The sequence below is a fragment of the Amphiura filiformis genome, chromosome 4 (genome assembly GCF_039555335.1).
Source record: "Amphiura filiformis chromosome 4, Afil_fr2py, whole genome shotgun sequence".
NCBI classification, from domain to species: domain Eukaryota; kingdom Metazoa; phylum Echinodermata; class Ophiuroidea; order Amphilepidida; family Amphiuridae; genus Amphiura; species Amphiura filiformis.
The window spans coordinates 67,675,787-67,702,511 of NC_092631.1; the positions used below are offsets into that span (position 1 = coordinate 67,675,787).

At 37.6% G+C, this 26,725-nt stretch overlaps 1 protein-coding gene across 1 annotated transcript in view; it reads right to left on the bottom strand.

The window, feature by feature from the left end:
- LOC140151265 (uncharacterized) overlaps positions 1-16,513 on the bottom strand; it is a 55,888-nt gene extending 39,375 nt beyond the window's left edge. Inside the window, exon 1 of the mRNA XM_072173541.1 lies at positions 16,409-16,513. Within this exon, the coding sequence (XP_072029642.1) occupies positions 16,409-16,463 (55 nt within the window). The 5' untranslated portion in view covers positions 16,464-16,513. The remainder of the gene's footprint in view (positions 1-16,408) is intronic.
- Between the last annotated feature and the right edge of the window lie 10,212 nt (positions 16,514-26,725).

Sequence of the window (26,725 nt, forward strand, 5' to 3'; positions counted from 1 at the left end):
TCATCACATGCAGTTTTCAGTAAAAAAAAGTGCATTAATCCAGGCAATGGCGGCAGAAGCATTCAAATTTAGGGGGAATTGGCAGATTTGTGGCTGGATTCACTGTAAAAATATGTTAATTACAGACTATTTGGGGCAGAAAATGCCCAAATGACAGGAATTTGGATATTTGTTTGGCCTGTGCGCATGAAAGAGAGAGAGAGAGAGAGAGAGTGGGGCCTGATAATTGGGTAAACTTGACTTGGATCATCTCCCTTAATCTTGGCAATACAGGTTTCACTCTGTAACATCACAGGACATATCAGTCGGGGACTCGGGGGCACATCACAGATTAGAATTCTGGCTCCTGATTGGCCAGATATGGCTGTCCCAAGTTACGTAATCCCTGGAGTGAAAGATTACCTTTGGAGTGAATTAATAACCAAGTCAACAAAATTTCTCTTTACAATTACAGCTAAATGACTTAATGTTTGGAGTTTTTTTCTTTCATATCTTCAACAATAAGGGGGGGGGCTGTCATTTTCTTTGGAATGGGGGGTCATGAATATACTGGGGGTCATAGAATTTTTAGATCAAAATAGGGGGGGTCATAATTTTTTTACACCAAAATAGGGGGTTATAAAATTATTAAGGGCTGGCAAAATTTTTGAGTGCTGCATGCACATTCTTTTAACTTGCAATCAAAATGTGAGCACAATCTTACGTTATGCACGATTTTAGCGCGCTCCATGTGCCTTTACTTGCAATGTGAACAAAATTGTATAATATGCACTTTCTTCACACTAAATTTTTTGTGTGCTGTGCATCTTAGTGTCTTCAGTCTGTTAGGCAGAAAGGGGGCCATAACAATTTTCGACCCGATAGGAGGATTATAAAAAAAGATTATAGCCCGCGATAGGGGGTCAAAAAAATTGACTCCGGTCACTGACATATTCATAACCCTCCTTCCGAAAAAAATGACATCCCCCTATAAATGTCCTTGAAAAAAATTAAACACTAGTATCAAGTCCAAAACATATTTCAAAATTCACCAACCCCGACCGACAGAATTCTGCCTCATTGTGTCTTGTCCTCCTGAAGATGATATTTCGGCTAAATTTCATGAATGGATCAATGACAAGTAGCTACAAGTTGGGGACCTTATTTGTTATATATGCATGCATGCATGTATACATGAAACAGCTATTATATAGGCCATCACATCACAGTCCCAGTTTTACTACTGTAGTAAATTACTAAATAACATGACTTTTTAGAAAACCTACCTGATCACAACCTGTGTGTACAACCTGGGTGTAAAACTCAGTACAGATACAGATCTACACATCTAAGAAATGATAATCCAAGATATTTATCCCAGTAATGTCTCAACAGATTGTATGGTTCCAATCATTCTATAGTACATAATATCATGTGGCACAGTTTACAGCAATATTTGAGTGGAATTCACTCTCCATTGAGTCAGTGGTTTCAGCATTACACCACTTTACTAAAGTCAAGCAATTGAATTGAAGCAAATACCCATACCATTACCATTGAGTGAAAACTTACCCCGCATATCAGTGTTGCCAGAAGCTGTCAGTGCAGTGATTGGCACAAAGCCACAGTAAACAATGGCAAAAATGACACACTGCTAAAAATGCACCCAATTTTCCCTAATTTTAAGGTGCAAATTGCCACAATATATGAGTCATTTTTCTGGAAATTTATAGGAAATACTTTGAGCATGTTTTATCTTTTTGCCTTGAAACTTAATTGGTCAAATTGTTTTTTAATGTGTGCTCTCATGTATTACATTGTCTAGTCACCCTCTAATGTGTATATTGTATAATTACTTAGCAGTAAGGGACCGTTCACAAACACTTGTAAGGGAGGGGGGCCTGATGCAAAAAAAATTTATCATGAAAAATTTTACTGGCCCCCCTTTACAGGCCTCGAAAATTTCAGGGCCCCCACTTTTTGACATGAAAATTATGGGTCAACCCCATAGAAAAGCATATAAACTCAATTTTTCCAGGAAAATTTGTGGTAATTTTTTCAGGGCCCCCCCTTAGGAGGATCAAAAATTTTCAGAGCCCCCCTTTTTGCATCAGGCCCCCCCTTACAAGTGTTTGTGAACGGTCCCTAAGCCCCTTTGTAAATCAGCATATTCTACCTTAAAGTCCCACTGTTAATTAAGTACCTCCACAGGCACAGTATGTGCACACCTGATTAGAGATACAGTTAGGCCCAAAAAAGGTTTTGTCTCACGAACCTGTGCATATAAGTATGTGCGCATTAGCCTACGCGCCGCTGCTCTTTAAAGGATTTTGTTTTGATTCATTGTACTTTCTTTTATGAAGATTTTAAAGATACTCATCGAGCACCAATGAAAAAATTTACAAAGCCTGTCGCAATGCCTATATGTGACATGATCAAGGGGAATGAGTCACGTGTCTGAAATTTTCAATCTGAAATTTTTTACATCATTTTTCTTCAAATTGGGGTAAAATGGCTCAAATTGGGCTGAAAACACGTAAATTTCAGGAATAAAAAAAGAGGAAATCAGCTGAAAATAGTACTGGGTTATACAACCATGATGTGTCAGATTCATTAGGGCTCAAGCTTATTTGATGCAGGATGAACTTCTGAACATTTTGACACCTTTTTTACTGAAATCGGCCAAAAAATGAGAAGGTGCCGGCCAAAAAACTTATTCGGACAGGGGGGGTCTGAGGGGGGTCTGAAAATTGTCAAAGAAGTTTTGCCTTGCCTTGCTTTGTAATCCTGTTCGGGCTGGACAAATAAAAATTTGGTCCACTTTGCCCTGGTCTCCCCAGTATATTACGTTTAGCATTTTGCTCATTTTAATCTGCATAATTAGTTAGAGGCTATTAGAGTTCATTTTAAAAAATTTCAAGAAATTAACCCTAATTAATTATGTAAATTAAAATTAGCAATACGCTACACACAATATACTTCTATTGTGCTTTGACCCCGGGCTTTGACTACATATGTACCAAGTCTCAGTTAGATAGTCCTTATAGTTACTTGGCAAATTAACTTTGCATATATAAATTGGGAGTATGAAATTTACATCTTTGGCCTCGCTTTCAGTTTTCCACTTTGCTAACATAATTGGAGTTAGCAGAGCCAAACGCGGCCAATGGCAACATAACAAAGTGGTCAATTACGAAAAAGGTGGATTAATTTACCATTAAAATTGTACATTCATTTTCAAAAGTACTCAGGCTTTAAGGGGACCTCACCCCTTATACCCCTTCAAACCCCGCTGGGAGTTTCACCCCCAGACCCCCACTTTTGGCTGGACCACTTTTAAATTCTAGATGTACAAACAAGACAACAGATTAGTAAGATTAGCGATATGCACACCGCTTATACATCACTGATTCAATGATACACATACACACGATGTGTTTAGCCATCACTCGATCGATGAACTTTGAATAAAACTGGAGATCTCCGGATTTAATATAAAAACTTTAATTTTAGTGTAATTAAAGCACTTCAGGCTTTAGTCTTTCATGTGGTATTTTAGTATACCACTGGGCATTACAATCATGCAAAAAGTAGAAATTCGTTATGGAGTAAATCACACATTATGGCTTTAAAAGCCTGTGAAAATATTTTTCACCCATATGGTTTAATGTACAAGGTGTCCCAGAATGATTTATACCGGGTTTGAACAAAATATCAAAAATATATAGTCAACAGTGTATCTAATCTTAATAAATGCAATACAATGCCACACATGTCTCCTACTTATTCTGTGATTTTCATGGAAATAGCTTGATTTGTTTTCGCGTGACATTGCTATTACTGAAAATGGACAAAAACGGCATGTGTGTAATTTACAGTGCAAAGGCATTATAACACATGGATCCTTTATCACCATCGTCCAGCCGCACTGTGCAATATATTGGAGAAATCCTACATTCTTTTATAGGAAATACGCCAAATTTGGCACACATGTAGAGCTTACAATGCAAAATAATTCTTGATATGGGATTAAGTGAAACATTTCAATATGACATCCGATATTTAGGTTGAAAAACATACTTTTTATGTGATTTTTACCCCAATTTTGACCCAAAAATGTCGTTATTACAGAGGATATATATAACTTCCTCAAGCATCCGCCCCAGTAAATTTTAATCTTCTTCGTCACATAGCTGTGGGTTTGCCAATATACTGTGGACATAAATGCGTGCTGTGACACAAAGGACGAACCTTCTCTATACTTTTATGAAAAATCCATCTCTGCTGGCATTTCAAATGAAGAAACTCACACACCGCAGTAATTGGCTTCAAAACTGCCGCCAAAGAAAGAATAGTTTAAGGTCACTCAAGTGTAGCAAATCCTTTTATTCCATACAAGGATTGCTTCGTAACATCATAAATAAACGATAGATATCGACTATTTAGTAGAAGTAAGAACAAGACACAACAAATATACTGCATAACATTTTCCAAATAACTTTGTGCTGAACGGTTAGTAATTTTACAGATTTTCAAAATAGGTTTTTTTTTTTTTTTTTTTTTTTTTTTTTTTTTACGCAATTCTCTCTAACTTCTACTAGAAACGTCGAATTTTAAAATCTAAAAATCTGAGAAAGCTAAATATATGTAGAACTTAAAATGCAAAACAATATGACCAATAGAAATGCCGTTCATACACCGGGGTTCATACATAAAAAATTCCATCTTTCCCGGTATAAATCATTCTGGGACACTCTGTACCAATACAAAACACAAAACTGCGTCGAACGGTTCATATCACAAACAAACAAACAAACAAACATATCACACATAAATTAAGTAGTACAAAAGCCCTGCTCTAATACGGTGCAGTAACCTTTTCTTTTCACAACCCATTTGAAAATAGCCCAAATGTGCAGCTTTGACATGTCATGGCAACACTGTGAAGTTCACTGGACCCAGCAGTCTCTGACAGGCCTTGCTGGCAAAGGTATTCAAGATATTATCATTACTAGCCTTGAAAAGTTGGGATTGAAAACAACTCAATTGTCAGTGAATTGAGCAGATTTGGTAGGACACAACCATTATACAAATAGGGGTGTCTTAATATACTCTGGTTAATTTCAAATCTACTTGTCATTGTATGGGCGGAGCCATAGGCGGAGAGCCATACTTTAATTTTGTTTTGCAATATTTGTTCGCACGTTTAAGGGTTTATCTAGCCACTGTATAGATTGAAAGTTGCAGGGTATATAGTATGTAATCGAATGAAGAAGTAGATAGATTTTCTATAATAATATGTGTTCAGGAGAGGAGATATTTAACCAAAACAAAAACACCCACGTCCGTCAAATGCACGAATAAGAATACGTGTATAGTATAGGCCTATCCACCATTGGGGAATTGCCGCAGCTGATTAGAGTCGTTCATTTAAATGCGGTACATGATTAGAGTCGTTCATTTAAATGCGGTAAATAGCGGGCAATGGGTGTATTTTTTGTTTGCTTTTGTGTTGCTTTTTGGAAACACTCGAGCCCGCTATAAAGTCGTTAATTTGTTTGCACATACCTAGTCTCCTACACAGCCAATTTGTGTCGGACGATCCGAACAAACATCTTGATAGCCACATACAGTCTGGCCCGAGGCACAGACTATCAAGTGTTTATTTACCAGTGACCTTCAATAAAATCGATACTGTAGTACAAACATGCTATATACAGGGTGTCCCTGAAAGAACTGTTTCGTCAGAAACTTAATTGTGTGGGTATTTTAACGCCACAACTAAACAAAACTAAATACTTTTTGAATTTTGACAAAAAGACAAAATATTAAGATTTGAAATTTAATAACGTGGCATAATCACTGCGCATCATAATTTTTACTTCATTTACTGTATAAAAGACATCTTTTGACTCATTATGACCCCAGATTTTTTTTCTTTTTTAAGAAACAAAAATCCTTCCAAACTTTACATAGACCCAAAAATGTACAAGATTAAATTTTTTTATTTTGGCATAACAATTCAGGGAATTTTGTTTTTGTTTGTTAACGTTTGTTTTAATACGCAATCACTCGGGCACACCCTTTCCAACGAAAAATGAAAACTTTAATCTCAACATTTAAATTTGAGCATGGAGAAAGGAAATCATAATTTCCTCCCTTTTCTCCCCATTTTCCCTTCTGTTTTTCTTCTCTTTTTTTTCATTTTGCTTTTCACCTTTCCACATTTTTTCTTCTCAGACAACCCTTGTTTTAATAAATTTTATTTATTCATGACGACACCGCATTTTGTCATCCCTGTCTAGCCCCGCTCCAAAGGTCTGACCTGGTTGTTAAACCGGCGTGAGGCCAGATGTCAGAACTGCAAATCAAATGCAGCAAGGTAGAGGTTGTAATATCGTGCACATAGCTACCTATATACCTTGCTGTGTATAGTGAACAGAGCACGTGTATTTTGCTCACTGGCAATTGATACAAACAGAAGGTATCAATAAATGGGACAGTATGAATGGATCGTTTTCGAAGTTTATGTTGTGATGAAGTTTGGCAGTCAACATGTGCGATGATGCCGAGTATTTAATATAGGGTCTACAGGGGTTTTAACAACATGGTGTATCGCCTAAACTTGGTCAGTTGTATTTGTAGAGCTGAATAGATTTCGGGGTCATCCAAGGTCACCCAGGGTTCATCTGAGGTCAAATGACTAACAAACTGTCATAATGGCACGAAACTTGGTGGGTATAGTCAATACTTAGAGTAAAATTTTTGGAAGGTCATTTCGAGGTCATCCGAGGTCACCCAGGGGCATTTGAGGTCAAATTACTAAAAACTGTTATATGGGCTCGAAACTTGGTGGGTATAGTCAACATTTAGATTCAAATTATTGGAAGGTCGTTTCGGTGTCAACCGAGGTCACCCAGGGGTCATCTGATGTCAAATTACTAAAAACTGACATAACAGCATGAAATTTGGTGAGTACAGTCAACATTAAGAGTCAAATGTTTGGAAGGTCATTTTGGGGGTAATCCATGGTCACTTAGGGGTCATCTGAGGTCAAATGACTAACATCTGTCGTATGGGCATGAAACTTGGTGGGTACAGTCAATATTGCTAGGAAACTGTCTATACATACAAACTGAACTTCCACCACACGGCTCGGGTTGTTTTGGTAAAGCAATACCAACACCTGTTGTGAACTCGACACCACGAGGGATATCCCATATCCCAACCCGTGCTCTGGGCATCTTGTAAAACATAAACATTACACAGCCGAGCGGCCTATTACATTTCCATATTATTTCCTTCTTTAATCACCCCACACTCCCCATCCACCATCCAGGCTTCGCCCATACAGGGTTCTGAAAAGAAACTCACATCTAAACACAACCACTACCATACCATCACCCAACAACCTTACACACCAACCGCGTATGCCGAAAACCGCGCAACCCGAGAACCGCTCTAGTTTTAAAAGCAATTGTTGTAACATTTCCATTAGGAAGAAATATTTGTACAACATGTAATTCTTTTCCACAAAATGTTAGTTTTCACAGTCAGATGTCATATGACGTTTTAATCTGAGACTATTATACCTCTCAGGTTTTAATTAACAATGAAAATCAATCCTAGCTACTGAATATTCACTAAAAGATTTTGAGAATTATCACCGTCCTCTTGAGTTTTGATTGATAAAACAATAAAAATTGAAATCATTCAACTGAAAATTCAGTCAAAAATGATTTATCCCTAACTCAGTGCAATTGGCCAAAGATTGAAATATTAATCTTTTTGATTGAATTACTAGTATATAATCCGCATTATGCATTGTACACCATCACACCTATCCTCATAATAATTATTAATATAATACTAAAGTAGTTATTAAAGTCCATCACTTTCACCAAAGTTTTCAAGGTTTTCTCTGTCAAGTGGCATTGAGGGATTTCAGATGTTTTGTGTTTGTGTAAACATAATGATATCTATTTACTGAGTTAGTTCATGCACAGAATGTTATGCCAATAAATCCTGACATACCCTGTATAAATTGTCTTGAATGATATTTAACATGTGGGCAAAAAACAAGTCTGCCAACAGATCAATGGTCTGTCAAACCATTGAAGTATGGAACTACCACCGAAACCCAGATCAAAATCGGACCATTTTGTCCATTTAATAATCCAAATTGCCAAAAGCCGAACTGCTTGCCACATTCTCTCAATTTGACCAATCATGCATTATTGAGAAGTTAACAAGTTGCCTCTGGTCATGTTGGTTGCTTCCATACTTGTAATGTTTATTCACTTTTAAGAAGCCACTTGAAACTAAAGACTAAAAACAGAAAAAACATTAAACACACCATCTATTCACCCTAGAAGTGGTAATAATCAGATTAACTACCATAGCAATTAGATGAATACATTTTCTGAATATATCGCATGCGCTACAACGTTCACAGGTACCTATGTAATGTATTGAACCACATATATGTCAAAACAAGGGAAAAGGCCTGTATTGTATAAATTCTATAGAATGATTTATCTTTGAAAAGAGTGGTATTGTATTCAATCAATGATTGCAGACATATACAGGTGATGAGCGCAACCTGCTTGTAGTGCAGGGTGATATATTCAAAAATTGTTTAAACCTATTGCTATGGTAATTAATCCTGTTACATCATCACTTCTACAGCAAATAGCTCTGTCCATGCCCTTTTAATTACTGATGGCTCTTTCTATCGTACCCTGAACATAATTTATGCATTTATTTAATTTTATATGATAACACTATTAAATGCTTGATATAATAGTAGACTTCAATTTGAACTCTGAAGAATGTGTCACATAATAAGGATTATAAGGCATTTATTTTCAGGCCAGGGGTAGACTGATCCCTACGCAGTGCAGTGACTCCCCTCCCCCAGTCTCACCGAATGACCCCCATTATATGAGGGGCTTCTGCTTCTCTCAACCAATGACTTCCTTTCTTTGGCCTCAAATCACTGACAGACCTTTGTTTTGAATTTGTCTTCACAAAGTTGATGCTCGCTCACTAGTACAGGGCGCTATGTAGTGATATTTGAGTTAGCATTTTATCTTGCTACATTTGTGGAACCACTGTGCTGATTTTTGGCATTCTTACACCTCAAATGATAAAACTAGAATTGGTTCCTTTTTTCTATGCCCCCTTAGCTTCCCATGAGAGGTCGGAGGTCATATTGGGGGCCAAAATGTAAAATTTGTTCTACCATGTTGTTTATATAGGGGTCTACCTCAACTTAATTGTTCCTCTCATTGCTAGGAATATTGAAAGTCAGAATTTGTCATATTGCACTAGGGTGCTTATAGTTCAAGAGTTACAGAGTAAATTAGGTCAAATGACAAATATCTCATGCATATAGGCCAAATTTTTATAATGCACCGATTAAATTGCGTTTTGTCTCAAATTACTCCTCTCGACAAACGAAAATAATTTGTTTGAAAAATGTATAAGCTTGGAATCGGGGGGCATGACAATACAAATTGCACCAAAATTGTAAATTAAGTATATGTTTGTGATTTCTTATGTTAGGGAGTAATTTGACATCAGTTTTGATGAAATCGGACCATTTTAAATTTTGACCTGTGTAAGAAAGTTTTGACATTTGACCTATTCAACCTTATAACTCCTGAACTAAGTACTGCATAAGAATATGACAAGTAACTTTTTTATTCCCTGTGATGAGAGGAACAATTTGATATGCAGCACGATGGAACTATTTTTAAGTTTTGGCCACACTGTGACCTTCGACCCCTCTTGGGAACCACAGGGGGCAATGAAAAAAATGGAACCAATCAAATTTTTATCCTTTCAGGTTTAAGGATGCCAAAACATTGGTTCCACTAAAAATGTAGCAACAAAATCCCAAACCCATATAGCACCCTGTACTACACAGCAGTTGAACTTACCTGAAGCTAGTCAAACAAGGGTAATACTAGTTCTCATGTCCTGTACTAGCTGTTCCTATTTCATCCCTGGATTTCATCCGGGGATTTCATGTTCTAAAATATTGTATCAACAGTCAACCATACACCATAGCACCTGTACACATGAAGTCCTATATGGATCCCTACTCATATTCCAAATACCTGAGACAAAAACATGGTCTGATCCCGGGGTCTGATCACAGACCCTAGAAAAGATCGAGGTCTGTGTTCTGATGACAATACTATGAAAAATGGATTGTGTACTTCACTTCCTACTAAAATTACCAGCCACCTATATAATTGCAAAGTCTTCTTCATGTCTTTGGCCTATGCTTCAACACTGATGCATTAAGCTGTCACAGCTGCTTGCTAACAATCTAGACTCTAACACAGGCCCAATTAAACTGCTGGAGGTTTGCCGGTGAACAGCTTGGAAACTTGGATTTTCTCATTCAGCCAACCGGCACGCACGGAAGCTAACCAACATCACTGTATTTTGTCCAGGACAGTAGCAAGCAGTGTGGCAGGGGAGGGTTGCCCTACTTTTTGGGAAATTTGTTGTTTTTCTTCATAAATGTTATTAAATCCAATTTTGGCACATATTTGTATTCGGGGGCACTCAACACAAATGACCATACAGGTATTTGGATTTTGATAATTTCAGCTCTAAAAGACCCAAAAATTGCTCATTCCTCATTTCTGTTTTTTCAGGCGATTTTCAACCAAAAAGCCAACCCTTGATTTTGAGTTTGTTCACAACCCGGTTTGCAGCTCCAAAAGACCCACCACCTTCCCCCCCCCCCCCGGTTTGTATTTTGGCTGTGGCAGCTCCTTGCTATGGCCAGGACTCCGGCCCTGATTTTGTCCATCCATTCTGTGTCACATCTGTCCTAGCCTCTTACTTTTGTGCTCTTTTGATAGTGTACTATCCAGAGAGGTTTTTGTACTCGGTGCCCTTTGGACTGGGCTGGGCTGGGCTGGGCTGGACCAGGCCCGAACGCAGGATGTGTATGGGGGAGTGCTGATTTTGAAAAAGTGTACTTTTTTCAAGAAGGGAGGGCCAATTTTGTGAAAGTGGAACTTCTCCCCCAAATTTTGACCTTTTTTGACCAAAAAAACGTAAAACACCTGATTATTTTGGTATTTTGGGACTGATAATTTTGCACATTTGGGGGAGGGGTGGGGCCACACCCGCCTCCCTGCGTACAGGGGCTGGGCTGGGCTCACCCATTGCGTCCGCTAAGTCTGTGAGGGCCCAGACTGCAGCATTTTGTCCCAGTTTAAAATAGTCTTAGTCCGCTGCGGTCCTGTGACAGAGTCTAGTACAGTCTACTGAGTTCTCAGTCTATCTGGCATTGAACTTCAGATCTCAGCAGCATAGCATATATATATATGGGCTCACAGGGCAATCATGGTAATCAAAACCCTGGTATTTGACACTAATTGCTGAGCTGAGAATCCTACTGACTCAATAGTTGGAGGTTCTAAGGCAAAATGGGAAAATGTTATTTTGTTTGTAAACTTGTTTTATTTTAATGCAAACACCAAACACCCACAAACACTGTTGCCTCTGCATGTCTACATTTGGGGTGCCATACCCAGTACAATAATGGAGAGTTATATTTCGAATTTTCGACCATTGATTTACACTGAAAAACAGCGTGTTTATACCGAGCACGCACCTCGCATTACCTCGCTTTCACCTTCACCCACATTTTAGTCCTCTTCTCACCTTCTTCAGGTCATTTCTACTGCACTGTAAATGCAGGGTGACAATTCACTACCCACATACAATGTATTTAGTGGGGAGAGTCAAAAATATAGTTTTTGTGACCTTCAAGTTGTTACCCTGCATTTACAGCACAGTGGAACCAACCCAATGAAGGTGACAGAATTAAAATGTGGATTGTGGATGAAGGTGGATTAGCGAGGTAATGCGAGGTGCTCAGTGGTGGCGCCAGGAATGTTTTTCGGGGGGCATTGAGGGGGGGCAAAATCAATAAATTTTGTGCAAAATTGCTGCAAAAAGTGGCAATTTTCATGATTTTGGGTTTTTAATGGGGGGCAACAGGGGGGGCAAGAGTTCTGACTAGGGCACATTTGCCCCCTTATGCCCCCCATGGCGCCGCCACTGGAGGTGCTCAGTATAAAACTCGGTATAATGCTAATTGACCTAAACACAAAAGGAATATATTAATGTGTTTGGCTTGGAACCCAACGCTAAAAGAGCAAAAATAAATGTTAATAATAAATATTCTTGACAGGCAATCCCAGCAAACATAAAAATGTTTTTAAAACATCATAAACATCTTATAAACATGCTTTGGCTTTGGTAAAATGTTTTAATAACATTCAAAATGTTTCAATAACATTTAAATGTCAGGTTGTGAAAACATTTTTAAAATGTTTTCTATTTGAAAAACCACTACAAATACATGTATGTATCACAAATGTTGTAAGAATGTTTTTGTAAGATATTTTTGGCAAATAATTTTGCAAAATATTTTATCAACTCTTTAGAATTATATCAGGATGTTTTAATTAGGTTTTCAAAAATGCTTTTTCTAGCCAAGCATTTTATACACTTTTAAATAACCTGATAACCCAGCATTTAAATGTTTCTGTGGAACATTTTGTGTCTGCTGGGATCATGGAGTTTACAAAATACAAGTACAAAGGAGCAAAATTGAATAGGCATGATGATGCCTGGGAACTTTCCTGTATCACACAAAGAATTAAAATAATGTTCAAAAATGTCATCCTGAATAATATGTAAACTGGTACCACTTATGAAATGAGCGTTAAGTCGCAAGTTTGTAATTTCGTGACATCCTGGCTGCTGCGTTGGTTTTCTTTATTTCACACACACCTGTTCACAAACTTGAGGGCATACTACTGGCTTGTAAAGTGGGCAGCAAACAAAGTAAAGTACATCAACTCCTGGCATCAACTCAGCAGCCATGTCTCAAAGCTACCAAATTGCAACTTTTCATGGTTGCATAACACATATCTTACTGATGTACAATCTTATAATATGAAATTGGTTCATTTTTTCAAACCTGGTTTTTAGGAATTATACTTCCTCCTGTCATAACTGGGAATATCAAACTCAATCACAAGTTCTTTGAATGACTTCAATAAGATTGTGACCCATATAAAGATCAGAAATTGATTGTATGGATCCTTTTTCAAACCAAAGAAATGTTAATAATAATAGATACAAATCCATCATTTTTGTAGAGAAATGGTCAGATGGCTTCAGAAAAATAGAAATCTATATTAAAGTGAGAAAATAAAACTATAAACAAGGCGGTTCTCGAACCACGAGTCTCGCCTGCTTTCGCGATCGCCTGCTTTTACGATTACTTTTGGTAGAAGTAAATGAACCTGCAACAACCCATGGCGATTTGCCTGTTCAATTTGAGCTTGATTGGACCAATATTGGAATTTGACCTTTGATCCCTAAATTTTGGTGGGTCTCGGCTGGGCACAATTACCTGGCTGATGGTGACTGTACCCACGAAGTTTCATGCCCATCCGACAATTTTTACTAATGTGACCTTAGATGACCCCTACTGACCCCAAAATGACCTTCCAAAAATTGGGCTCTAAATGTTGACTGTACATGTCATGCCCATACAACAGTTTTTAGTCATTTGAGTTCAGATGACCTCTGAGTGACCTCAGATGACCTTGCAATGACTGTCCAAAAATTTGGCTCTAAATGATGACTGTACCCACCAAGTTTCATGCCCCTGTGACAGTTTTTAGAAATTTGACCACAGATGACCCATGGGTGACCTCAGATGTTCCTGAAATGACCTGCAAAAAATTTGACTTTAAATGTTGACTGTAACCACCAGGTGTCATGCCCATGGATGACCTTCGATGATCCCAAAATGACCTTCCAAAAATTGACTCTAAATGTTGACTGTACCCACCAAGTTTCATGCCCATACAACAGTTTTTAGTAATTTGACTTCAGATGACCTCTGAGTGACCTCAGATGACCTTGCAATGACTGTCCAAAAATTTGGCTCTAAATGATGACTGTACCCACCAAGTTTCATGCCCCTGTGACAGTTTTAGAAATTTGACCACAGATGACCCATGGGTGACCTCAGATGTTCCTGAAATGACCTTCCAAAAATTTGACTTTAAAGGTTGACTGTAACCACCAGTTGTCATTCCCATGGATGACCTTCGATGATCCCAAAATGACCTTCCAAAAATTGGCTCTAAATGTTGACTGTACCCACCAAGTTTCATGCCCATACAACAGTTTTAGTAATTTGACCTCAGATGACCCCTGAGTGACCCCGAAATGCCCTTCCAAAAATTTGACTCTTAATGTTGACAGTGACCACTTAGTGTCATGCCCATACGACAGTTTTTAGTAATGTGAACTCAGATGACCCCTGAGTGACCTTGGATGACCCCGAAATGACTTTCCACAAAATATGACTCTAAATGTTGACTGTACCCACCAAGTTTCATGCCCATATAACAGTTTCAAGTAATTTGACCTCAGATGACCCCTGGGTGACCTTGGATGACCCAAAAATGACCTTCCAAAAATTTGGCTCTAAATGTTGACTGTACCCACCAAGTTTCATGCCCATACTACAGTTTTTAGTAATTTGACCTCAGATGACCTCTGGGTGACCCCGAAATACCCTTCCAAAAATTTCACTCTTAATGTTGACTGTAACCACTAAGTGTCATGCTCATATGACAGTTTTTAGTAATTTGACCTCAGATGACCCCTGGGTGACCTTGGATGACCCCTAAATTACCTTCCGAAACTTTGACTCTAAATGTTGACTGTACCCACCAAGTTTCATGCCCATATGACAGTTTTTAGTAATGTGACCTCAGATGACCCCTGTGTGACCTTGGATGACCCCGAAATTACCTTCTGAAACTTTGACTCTAAATGTTGACTGTACCCACCAAATTTCATGCCCATACGACAGTTTTTAGTAGTTTGACCTTAGATGACCCCTGGGTGACCTCGGATGACCCCGAAATAATCTTCCGAACATTTGACTCTAAATGTTGATTGTACCCACCAAGTTTCATGCCCATACGACAGTTTTAGTAATTTGACCTTAGATGACCCCTGGGTGACCTCAGATGACCCTGAAATAATCTTCCGAACATTTGACTCTAAATGTTGATTGTACCCACCAAGTTTCATGCCCATCGACAGTTTTAGTAATTTGACCTCAGATGACCCCTGGGTGACCTCAGATGACCCCGAAATAATCTTCCGAACATTTGACTCGATGTAGCACCCCAACAGAGACATTTTTGACATAAAAACCCGTTTTAGACATTTTTTTTTAATGCTTCCTTCACCCTAAAAAGGTGGTTTTAAATGTTCAGTTTCCTATACTTTTGTACATGAGAGACATTCTTCAAAGTCTTTTTTTGGCCTAATGCTTTGGCCTACATGACCGAAATTGATATATGTAATGCGCAATATAAAAACAATATTTCATTAAATTTTTGACCCCCCCCTCAACTTTGAGTATGTGGGAGGGGCCACATGGGGGGGGGGGGTACTAGTGTGCATCCTCTGGTCATACTACCCCCTACCACATTATGTTGACCGTACCCACCAAGTTTCGTGCCCATACGACAGTTTTTAGTCATTTGACCTCAGATGACCCCTGGATGACCTTGGGTGACCTTGACGCATAACCAATACAAACTTGTTCTGTCTGGGGTGAAGATGCACCCACCCACCAAGTTTGAAGAACGTGCGACCCCTAGTCTCCGAGAAAATAGGTTTTTGCATTTTATGCATAAATTATGCAAATTAGGTACTTCATTACCATATTTTGCGCTGAAAATCGAATCGGGTTGAGATCCTCTGGTCATACTACCCCCTACCACGTTTCATCATCATAGGGCTTAGGGATCTTACGAATCCCCCAGATACAGCTCCACAAGGCGGATTTCTTCAGATTTCCAACCATATTTGTAGAATCGTTCGCATAAATTATGCAAATTAACAACTAAATGCGCATACTTTTCGCCGAAAAACTAATCAGGTGATCAGCAGATGTGTATCATAGCTGCCACCAGGTTTCGTTACCATGCGCCTGACGGATCTTGAGATAGTCTGTCCACAAACTCCGCTATCAATTTGCGCTGATTTTCGCATAAATTATGCAAATTAGCTATGTTGATTTGCATATTTTTCCCCAAAAACATACGGTTACGGAGCAAACTTGGATACCCTTCCTCCCACCAAGTAGCGTCGCCGTAAGTCTTACGGTTCCCCAGATACAGCTCCGGACGGACACACATACATCCACACACACACCCTCCACACCCCCCCCCACATCCACACACACAGACAGACAGAAATAGTGATTACTAAGTCCCATCCTGAACAAAGTTCAGGCGAGACAAAAATGAATGAATTTATAGACCTGTAAATAAATTATATATATTACCTGTTAAGATATCTCTATTGGTTTGATCATCTGGTGTCACATCATCTCCCATCATCTTGAGTGCAGAGAAAACCAGATCTCTTTTTGGTCACAGCTTACATCTAGCTGCTTAGAATACATAGAAAAAGATTGAAACACAAATTTAGATTCTGTTTTTCTGTCCTGTCAATTATACAAGGAGGGGGTGTGCCAGGTCCAAATGTAGCCGAGTTCAGAGGCAAAAACCAACTTATCCATTTTTATCAATTTTTTCTTAATTACAAAAGGAGTTTTTTAGTCAGAAATAAGACAGGGAAAGACCACAGAGTTATAAATCTTGAACAGGAACATCTTGTATACAGTATCTACTATCTACTACAAACCATGCCACCCAATCGCGTAACTATTCCACCCACATCACACATATTGGCAGGGATGGCATTAACTCAGGTTTGGGGGTGAATCACTCCCCAAAAGCACATTATCAAACTTTTTCACTCATGAATTTTGGAACTGCAGTTAGTTCTAGACTCTGGAGTGAGCAATATTTATGAGCAACTTTGTGAGACAAAATTCTGTGGGTGATTGGCAAAATCTGTTCATTCAGTCATTCACTTAGTAGCAGTTATATAAAATGATAAAAAAATGGTCACTTCATCTCAACAATATTTTTCACCTCCAAAATTTGGGGTCTCCCCGTCAGTCCGAAACACTGTCAGTCCGAACCACCGCTAGCCCGCATTTTTAGGATTAGGTTAGTGTTAGGTTTAGGGTTAGGGTTAGGGTTAGGTTTAGGGTTGGGATTAAGTTTAGAGTCAGCGTTAGGGTTAGAGTTAGGTAAGCTTTTTTAGGATTAGGATTAGTGTTAGGTTTAGGCATGGCAATCCTGTGATCAACTATTCTGATATTAAGGGCGTTGGCTCTAAAAAATGCTAGGCCTTGTTATGTAAATAAGCAATTTCACGCTCCATGACTTTCACGCTGGATCTCAGAGCTTGTTCCTTTGTTATGCTAAATCCTTTCCCTATTTTCTGTGCACAAGGTCGTTCCTATACAGGTGAATGCACATGAAAAGAGTGCATCGCACGACTATAACGTGCGATGTTAATATTGCAATAGTTGAGGCAAAGAATGTAATGGTCAGGGTTAGGGTTAAGCTTTAGGGTTAGGGTTATGTTTAGGGTTAGGGTTGGGGTTAAGTTTAGAGTTAGGGTTAGGGTTAGGTAAGCTTAAAATTTGGACTAGCGGTGGTTCGGACTGACAGGGTTTCGGACTGACGGGGTGTACCCCAAAATTTTATTTTCACCCACCATATTTGGTTTTCATGCCAGTTCTGGGGGTGAAAATTACCTTCGACTTTCAATACTTAATGCTAACCCTACATATTGGTTGCTACCCAAAGCTGATGGCCATACATCATTTTGCATAAAATAGTAAACATTTATGACAAAGGATTGAAACTGTATACTTTTTTGTTGTTGACAGATTTCACAAATAATTGTGTAAAATATTTGACAGAATAGTTCAGAATGATGCAGAAACTTGAAAACAGTCTAATATTAGTAAGTAGGACCAGTAGGACATAATACGGTATTATCTTTGATGGTTACACATTGTGTTACTGGAATTTGCATTATTTATGATGGAATGTCAAAGTACATGTTTACATTTCTGCTACCATTATTGCAGGCTATGTCAATCACACACATAATCCAGTCAAGATTGATATGATTAAACATGTTTTAAATGATACAGCTCTAAAATGACATATAAGTATGCTGCCCATAGGTCTGGTTTTCACAACATACTCCTTAGTAGGAGTAATCAGTATTGGTAGGTTTTTCATGTGGGTTAATTTGAACTAGAGTGGTTACCGCACCATAGCTGAACCATGTGGCTTCGGCAGTACTGTGGTATACCACTGTCACCCGGGGTCACATCTTCTTGGCATTTCGAGATAGAGACCCAAAGTAGGAATATTTACCAGAGTCTTATGAGGAGTAGCACCCCGGTGGGGAAATTATTTTTATTATATTCTGTACTTTTTATCTTTTTCATTTGACCCCACTCAGGAGGGGAGTCATATCTTCTTGACATTTCAAGATATGAAAAGGACCCACAATATGAATATTGACCCTGTGGTCTATCGAGGAGTGTCACCCCCGGAAGGAAAATTACTTTCATTCCATTCTTTAATTTTTTCTTTTTCATTTGACACCACTCTGGGTCGCATATCTTCTTGGGACTTCGAGATATGGAAAAGGACACAAAATATGAATATTGACCCATGTCTTATGAGGAATGTGACCCCCGGTGGTATTATTATGTTTATAATATCTGTTAGTTTGTTCTCTTTCATTTGACACCAATCGGGGTACATACCTTCTTGGCACTTTGAGATATGAAAAGGACCCATTGTCCCATATGAATATTGACCCAGGGCCTATTATGAGTGCCACCCCTGGGTGGGAAAATATTTTCATTATAGTATTCTTTACTTCTTCCTTTTTCATTTGACATCACTTGGGAGTTCATACCTTCGTGGCATTTTAAAAGATATGTCCATTTCAGACCAAATGGTTCGTAAGTTAGCAACAGCCATCGAATTAAGGATCTGAAGGGGCACAGCAACGTTTTTAGGGCAAGTTGAAAATAGCCTTGGATTTTCACTGAAAAGGCAAGGCAGCACGGCAATTTGTAATATTTCAAGAGGGCATCATGGCAACTGTTGAAAATTTGAGAAGGGTAGTAGGGTACCAAGGCAATTCCTCAAAAGTGAAGAAAACACACACAAACATAGATAGATGATTTTATAATGAAGGGGCAGGGCTGGGGCACCGATGGCAACTTCATTAGAGGGCACGGCAAGTGACTGCCTTGGGTAAAGGACATATGTTGAGGGCATTACGGCAGTGGGGATGGGCACCTACGGCAAAATGCCATGCCATGGGTGCCCTGGGTTAATTCGAGGGCTGGTTAGCAAGTAAGTAATTAACATACACTAATATAGACTGATACCATTTCATGGTTCAGCAAAAATCATCCAAAAATATTGCCGTTTTGAAAAACCAATTGCCCTGAAAAGAACAAAACTTGGACCTTGAATCCTAACACATATGGTGCTAAATAATTATTTTAAAAAATACACCAAATTAACTGAGGATATGATCACTGAGGATGTTACTGAGGATATGAGGATGGTGATTTCTGACATTTTGCATTCTCACCCCACAACCACCATGCTTCCCTTCACCTCCACCCCATCCACTTCCAAGCAGGGTAGAAAACAGTAGCGGCGAGGCAAGGTGTATTTCAGCAAATTGCTGCAAAAAGTGGACATTTTCACAATTTGGGGATTTTACTGGGGGAAAGGGTTCTGACTAGGGGGCCTTTTCCCCCATCTGCCCCCCCCCCCCCGTGGCACCACCACTGGTAAAAAATGGTAATATTTGATTGGCATTTGCCCCTAGTTGCAAGATACCCCACCCCTGGATGTAAGTAATTCTTCACTTGGGTCTAGGGGAAATTCCTCCCAGTCAGGAAATCACCGAAAATCCACATTTGGGGCCAAAATTATTAGGCCCTATAACTTTAGCAAAAATTGCCTCGATCATTTAGCATTCTGGGCAAATATCACCAACCCCCGCCCCCCAAATGTCATATTTTAGCCCCAAATCACCAAATTTAAGGGCAATTTTTGATCCTGCTTGGAGGTGGAAAGATTTTCAAATGGCATCATGCGTATTAATTTGCATGCCCCAGATTTCCCCCTCCTGGCATGCATGATAATCCCCCATCAATGGATCATGTCATGATGTGAGCCTGCCATAAAAATGCCCCCCCCCCCCTTAAATTGGCTCATGACATAGGCTAGCTAGTACGGTATGCATATTACACTGTACTAGTTCGAACTCCCTATATTTTTCCCAGAGATTTTCAGTAAAAGCAACCTCAAACCAACCCCTCCCCCCTTTTTTTCTTCTTTTTTTGCACCTGCTATAAAATGACTGTAGGCCTATGCCAAATATTTTGGGAACCCAAGTTGCAATCTCACCCCCCATGCCCCTAACCTAAATAGGCTAATATTCATTTATACAGATGAAGTAGGGGGCCCTATCGATAGATAATATCGCTATGCTTTTAATCTAAGTATTTTTGGACATGTTTGTTAGAACTGCATGGTAAGCCTAAGTCTTTTTATAAGAAGCTTATATTTAGGCTACAATCTTTAAAATATTAGGCTAATAGGCTTACCTTATTATACACTACTAAGCAGTTCTTCCAAGTTCAAAGTCACAAAACGTATCCTGGATCCTAAGCTATCCTATAGTATGTGTAAGCTTATCAGTGTTACAGACTGTCAGTGAGTATGACTATGTATATTTTCATACATGATTCGTTGCAGAGCTCGTTGCAGTGTAAATACTAACTGAGCTCAGTTGCAAAATCAGTATCAATAATATTGTGATTGCAGTGCAGTGCATTGGTGTTTTTTGCCAATCTTTGAATTTTGTTTATCAACTTCCGCTTTGGCACGCACGGTTTAGATTGATTTGCATTGCCACTACCACTAATACATCCATGGCACCATAATTCATTTCACGCATCATGAACATTAATGAGTCATGCCATACTGCGTCACTCCACTTTAAATTCAATATAATCAGGCATAATTAAATTGTCAATAGTTTTACATGCTGATTATTTTCGTATGTCTTAATTTAAAAATCTCTAAAGGCCTATAGGCCTAATTAGGGCCTATATTTCTTTAGTGTTGTGTTACATTGTTTTACAATAGGCGCCCCAAAAAAATCACAGTAGGCGCATATCATGACTATGGTAGGCCTAGTAGGCTATATACGTACAAAAGGCGTCATACACATGACAAACCCGACACAACCGGCACCAAGAAAACGCTCAAAAGCATAATATATTGCATAAAAACGTATCTGGCGAAGTCTGGCCATTTGGTGCTAATTTTGTTTCTTCAGTGAAAAAACCAAAAAAACTCACCTGTTATCCACCAAATCCTGCTCGCTACTTCTGTGCTTTTCTGCAGTGCAGCTGGTCATAGCGCCATCTGTTTCCAATGAATATAAGCTAAATTGTCATTACAAGGTGGCGCTATGTTCCATACAGGAGCAGAATCAGGGCAGAATCGTAGACCATCAAAATAATAGAAATAGCATAACCTCTCCATTTCAACTGAAATCTACATTTCTACGTGATATCTTCTATACCCGTAAGGCAATATCTACTACTGAAGATATTAAATTCGAAGATCACCTTTCCTTACTGTTACCGTATCTACTGAATATAGCAAGTAACGATTAATTATACTCTAGGCCTACTTACAGCTGAAATGACAAAATATATTGCTAATCACAGTTAGGCTACTTATGCTGCTATCTACTGAAGATAGCTTACATTTATTCGAAGATGACACCAATCATTATCAGAGGCGTATACTGACCAGGGAACAGGGACTGTCATTTTTAAACAATACCTATCAGAATGCTGCTTTCTACTTACGATAGTTTAAATTATAAAGATAACGGGATCATTTCGTTAGGCTTAGGCCTATCTACTGAAGATACGTTAAATTAGTACTCGCCTATTATTATAATAGGCCTACTGTTATCTACTGTCTGATAGCTTAAAATTATGAAGATAACACTTATCATGATGCTATCTACTGAAGATAGCTTAAATTACGAAGATAACACCTACCGGTATCACTATGCCGCTATCTACTGAGGATAGCTTAAATTACGAAGATAACACCTACCATGCTGCTATCTACTGAGGATAGCTTAAATTTCGAAGATAACACCTGTTATGCTGCTATCTACTGAAGATAGCTTAAATTACGAAGATAACACCTGTTATGCTGCTATCTACTGAAGATAGCTTAAATTACGAAGATAACACCTATTATGCTGCAATCTACTGAAGATACCGGCAGCTTAGATTACGAGGATAACACCTACCATGCTGCTACCCAGCAAACACAAAAACGTTTTAAAAATGTTTAAAATAAGTTATATTTTGGCTTTTGGTTTAGGTAAAAATGTTTTAATAACATTAAAATGTCGGGTTATATAAAGATCATGAAAACGTTTTAAAACGTTTTGCATGAAAACACACTACAACAATATTTTTAAAATGTTTTCGAAATGTCATTGTAAACTATTTTTGCAAACATTTTTGGCCAAATATTTTGTCAACACTTAAATAACATGATGTTAAAATATTTGCATCCAGTAAACACAGAAATGTTCTTAAAATTTTTTTTTTTCAAAACGTTTTAATAACATTTAAATGTCGGGTTATATAAAGGTCATGAAAACGTTTCAAAAACGTTATTGCAAATATTTTGGGCAATCATTTTTCACAAAATATTTTTTCACAAAATATTTGCAATAACGTTTTTGAAACGTTTTTATACCCTTTATATAACCCGACATTTAAACGTTTTCTGTAAAATACTTTGTTTGCTGAGAAGTAGATTATCCAAAAATGTTTTTTAATGTTATGAAAACGTTTTATACCCTTAGTATACCCTTTATATAACCCGACATTTAAACGTTTTCTGACAACCTTTTATAACCTTTTGCGAATGATGTCGAAAACGTTTTGTGTTTGCTGGGTATCTACTGAAGATAGCTTAAATTACGAAGATAACACCTACCATGCTGCAATCTACTGAAGATAGCTTAAATTACGAAGATAACACCTACCATGCGGCAATCTACTGAAGATAGCTTAAATTACGAAGATAACACCTATCATGCTGCTATCTACTGAAGATAGCTTAAATCAAAGATAACACCTATGATGCTGCTATCTACTGAAGATAGCTTAAATCACAAAGATAACACCTATCATGCTGCTATTTACTGAAGATAGGTTAAATTACGAAGATAACACCTATCACTATGCTGCTATCTACTGAAGATAGCTTAAATTACGAGGATAACACCTATCACTATGCTGCTATCTACTGAAGATTGCTTAAATTACGAAGATAACACCTACCATGCTGCTATCTACTGAAGATAGCTTAAATTACGAAGATAATACATATCACTATGCTGCTATCTATTTAAGATACTAGTAGCTTAAATTACGAAGAACACATTAATTATCTACAAATTATGAAGGTAGTATACTCGCTTATTATTATAATACTGTTATCTACTGTCTGATGAAGATAGCTTTTATTACTAAGATAACACCTATTACGCTGCTATCTACTGAAAATAACTTAAATTACGAAGATAACGCCTACCATGCTACTATCTACTGAAGATAGCTTAAATTACGAAGATAACGCCTATTACTATGCTGCTATCTGCAGAAGATAGCTTATATTACGAGGATAACACCTACCATGCTGCTATCTACTGAAGATAACTTAAATTACGAAGATAACACTTATCACTATGCTGCTATCTACTGAAGATACCCTATCGAAGATAACACCTATCATGCTGCTATTTACTGAAGATAGCTTAATTGCGAAGATAACACTTATCACTATGCTGCTATCTACTGAAGATAGCCTATATTCAGTTCAGTTTATTTCATCCATTCAAAATACATGTTAACATAATACAAAATAATATAAAATAGTGCGGAACATTTTAAATTATATGACAAAAGTATGAGAAACAGAGGATGAGGATGCCACCAAACGCACAGCGTGATGTTGTGGCACCCAATAGTAACGTTTCAATTTTACGATAAGCAAAACAAAATTTAATACATTAGGAAAAAAGGAACAAAGACAAACAAGCCTTGTAAGTAGAGAAAATACAGGATTTATCAATGCAAAATTCAAAGTATACAATGCATATTAAATAAGAAATAATTTTATAACCAGTAGGCATAGACATATCTAGAATATTAAGTCATTTTAAGCAATTTCCAAAATATTACATGAAAAAGATGTATTGTAAATGTAACAGTATTGGATATAGGCCTACAACCTTGAAGACAAAACATGTATGCATGAGCAAATCAGAGGCCTAAATCCAACATTTACATGTGAAATTCTAAAAAGGCTATAGTCATGATAGTACCTACAAAGTAAATGATAAATATAGCAAATGATAATGATATTCAATATTGGAGTTACATACAAAAAATAAATTGGAAAATAAATATTACGAAGATAGCACCTATCATGCTGCTATATACTGAAGATATAACACCTACCATGCTGCTATCTACTGAAGATAGCTTAAATCACAAAGATAACACCTACCATGCTGCTATCTACTGAAGATAGCTTAAATTACGAAGATAACACCTGTTATACTGCTATCTACTGAAGATAGCTTAAATTACGAAGATAACGCCTATCATGCTGCTATCTACTGAAGATAGCTTAAATTACGAAGATAACACCTATTATACTGCTATCTACTGAAGATAGCTTAAATTACGAAGATAGCACCTATCATGCTGCTATCTACTGAAGATAGCTTAAATCACAAAGATAACACCTACCATGCTGCTATCTACTGAAGATAGCTTAAATTACGAAGATAACGCCTATCATGCTGCTATCTACTGAAGATAGCTTAAATTACGAAGATAACACCTATTATACTGCTATCTACTGAAGATAGCTTAAATTACGAAGATAACACCTATCACTATGCTGCTATCTACTGAAGATAGCTTAAATTACGAAGATAACACCTATTATGCTGCTATCTACTGAAGATAGCTTAAATTACGAAGATAACGCCTATCATGCTGCTATCTACTGAAGATAGCTTAAATTACGAAGATAACGCCTATCATGCTGCTATCTACTGAAGATAGCTTAAATAACGAAGATAACACCTATTATGCTGCTATCTACTGAAGATAGCTTAAATTACGAAGATAACACCTATTATACTGCTATCTACTGAAGATAGCTTAAATCACAAAGATAACACCTACCATGCTGCTATCTACTGAAGATAGCTTAAATTACGAAGATAACGCCTATCATGCTGCTATCTACTGAAGATAGCTTAAATTACGAAGATAACACCTATCATGCTGCTATCTACTGAGGATAGCTTAAATTACGAAGATAACTCCTATTATACTGCTATCTACTGAAGATAGCTTAAATTACGAAGATAACGCCTATCATGCTGCTATCTACTGAAGATAGCTTAAATTACGAAGATAACACCTATCACTATGCTGCTATCTACTGAAGATAGCTTAAATTACGAGGATAACACCTATCACTATGCTGCTATCTACTGAAGATTGCTTAAATTACGAAGATAACACCTACCATGCTGCTATCTACTGAAGATAGCTTAAATTACGAAGATAATACATATCACTATGCTGCTATCTATTTAAGATACTAGTAGCTTAAATTACGAAGAACATATTAATTATCTACAAATTATGAAGGTAGTATACTCGCTTATTATTATAATACTGTTATCTACTGTCTGATGAAGATAGCTTTTATTACTAAGATAACACCTATTACGCTGCTATCTACTGAAAATAACTTAAATTACGAAGATAACGCCTACCATGCTACTATCTACTGAAGATAGCTTAAATTACGAAGATAACGCCTATTACTATGCTGCTATCTGCAGAAGATAGCTTATATTACGAGGATAACACCTACCATGCTGCTATCTACTGAAGATAACTTAAATTACGAAGATAACACTTATCACTATGCTGCTATCTACTGAAGATACCCTATATTACGAAGATAACACCTATCATGCTGCTATCTACTGAAGATAGCCTATATTCAGTTCAGTTTATTTCATCCATTCAAAATACATGTTAACATAATACAAAATAATATAAAATAGTGCGGAACATTTTTAATTATATGACAAAAGTATGAGAAACAGAGGATGAGGATGCCACCAAACGCACAGCGTGATGTTGTGGCACCCAATAGTAACGTTTCAATTTTACGATAAGCAAAACAAAATTTAATACATTAGGAAAAAAGGAACAAAGACAAACAAGCCTTGTAAGTAGAGAAAATACAGGATTTATCAATGCAAAATTCAAAGTATACAATGCATATTAAATAAGAAATAATTTTATTGGAAAATAAATATTACGAAGATAGCACCTATCATGCTGCTATATACTGAAGATATAACACCTACCATGCTGCTATCTACTGAAGATGGCTTAAATCACAAAGATAACACCTACCATGCTGCTATCTACTGAAGACAGCTTAAATTACGAAGATAACACCTGTTATACTGCTATCTACTGAAGATAGCTTAAATTACGAAGATAACGCCTATCATGCTGCTATCTACTGAAGATAGC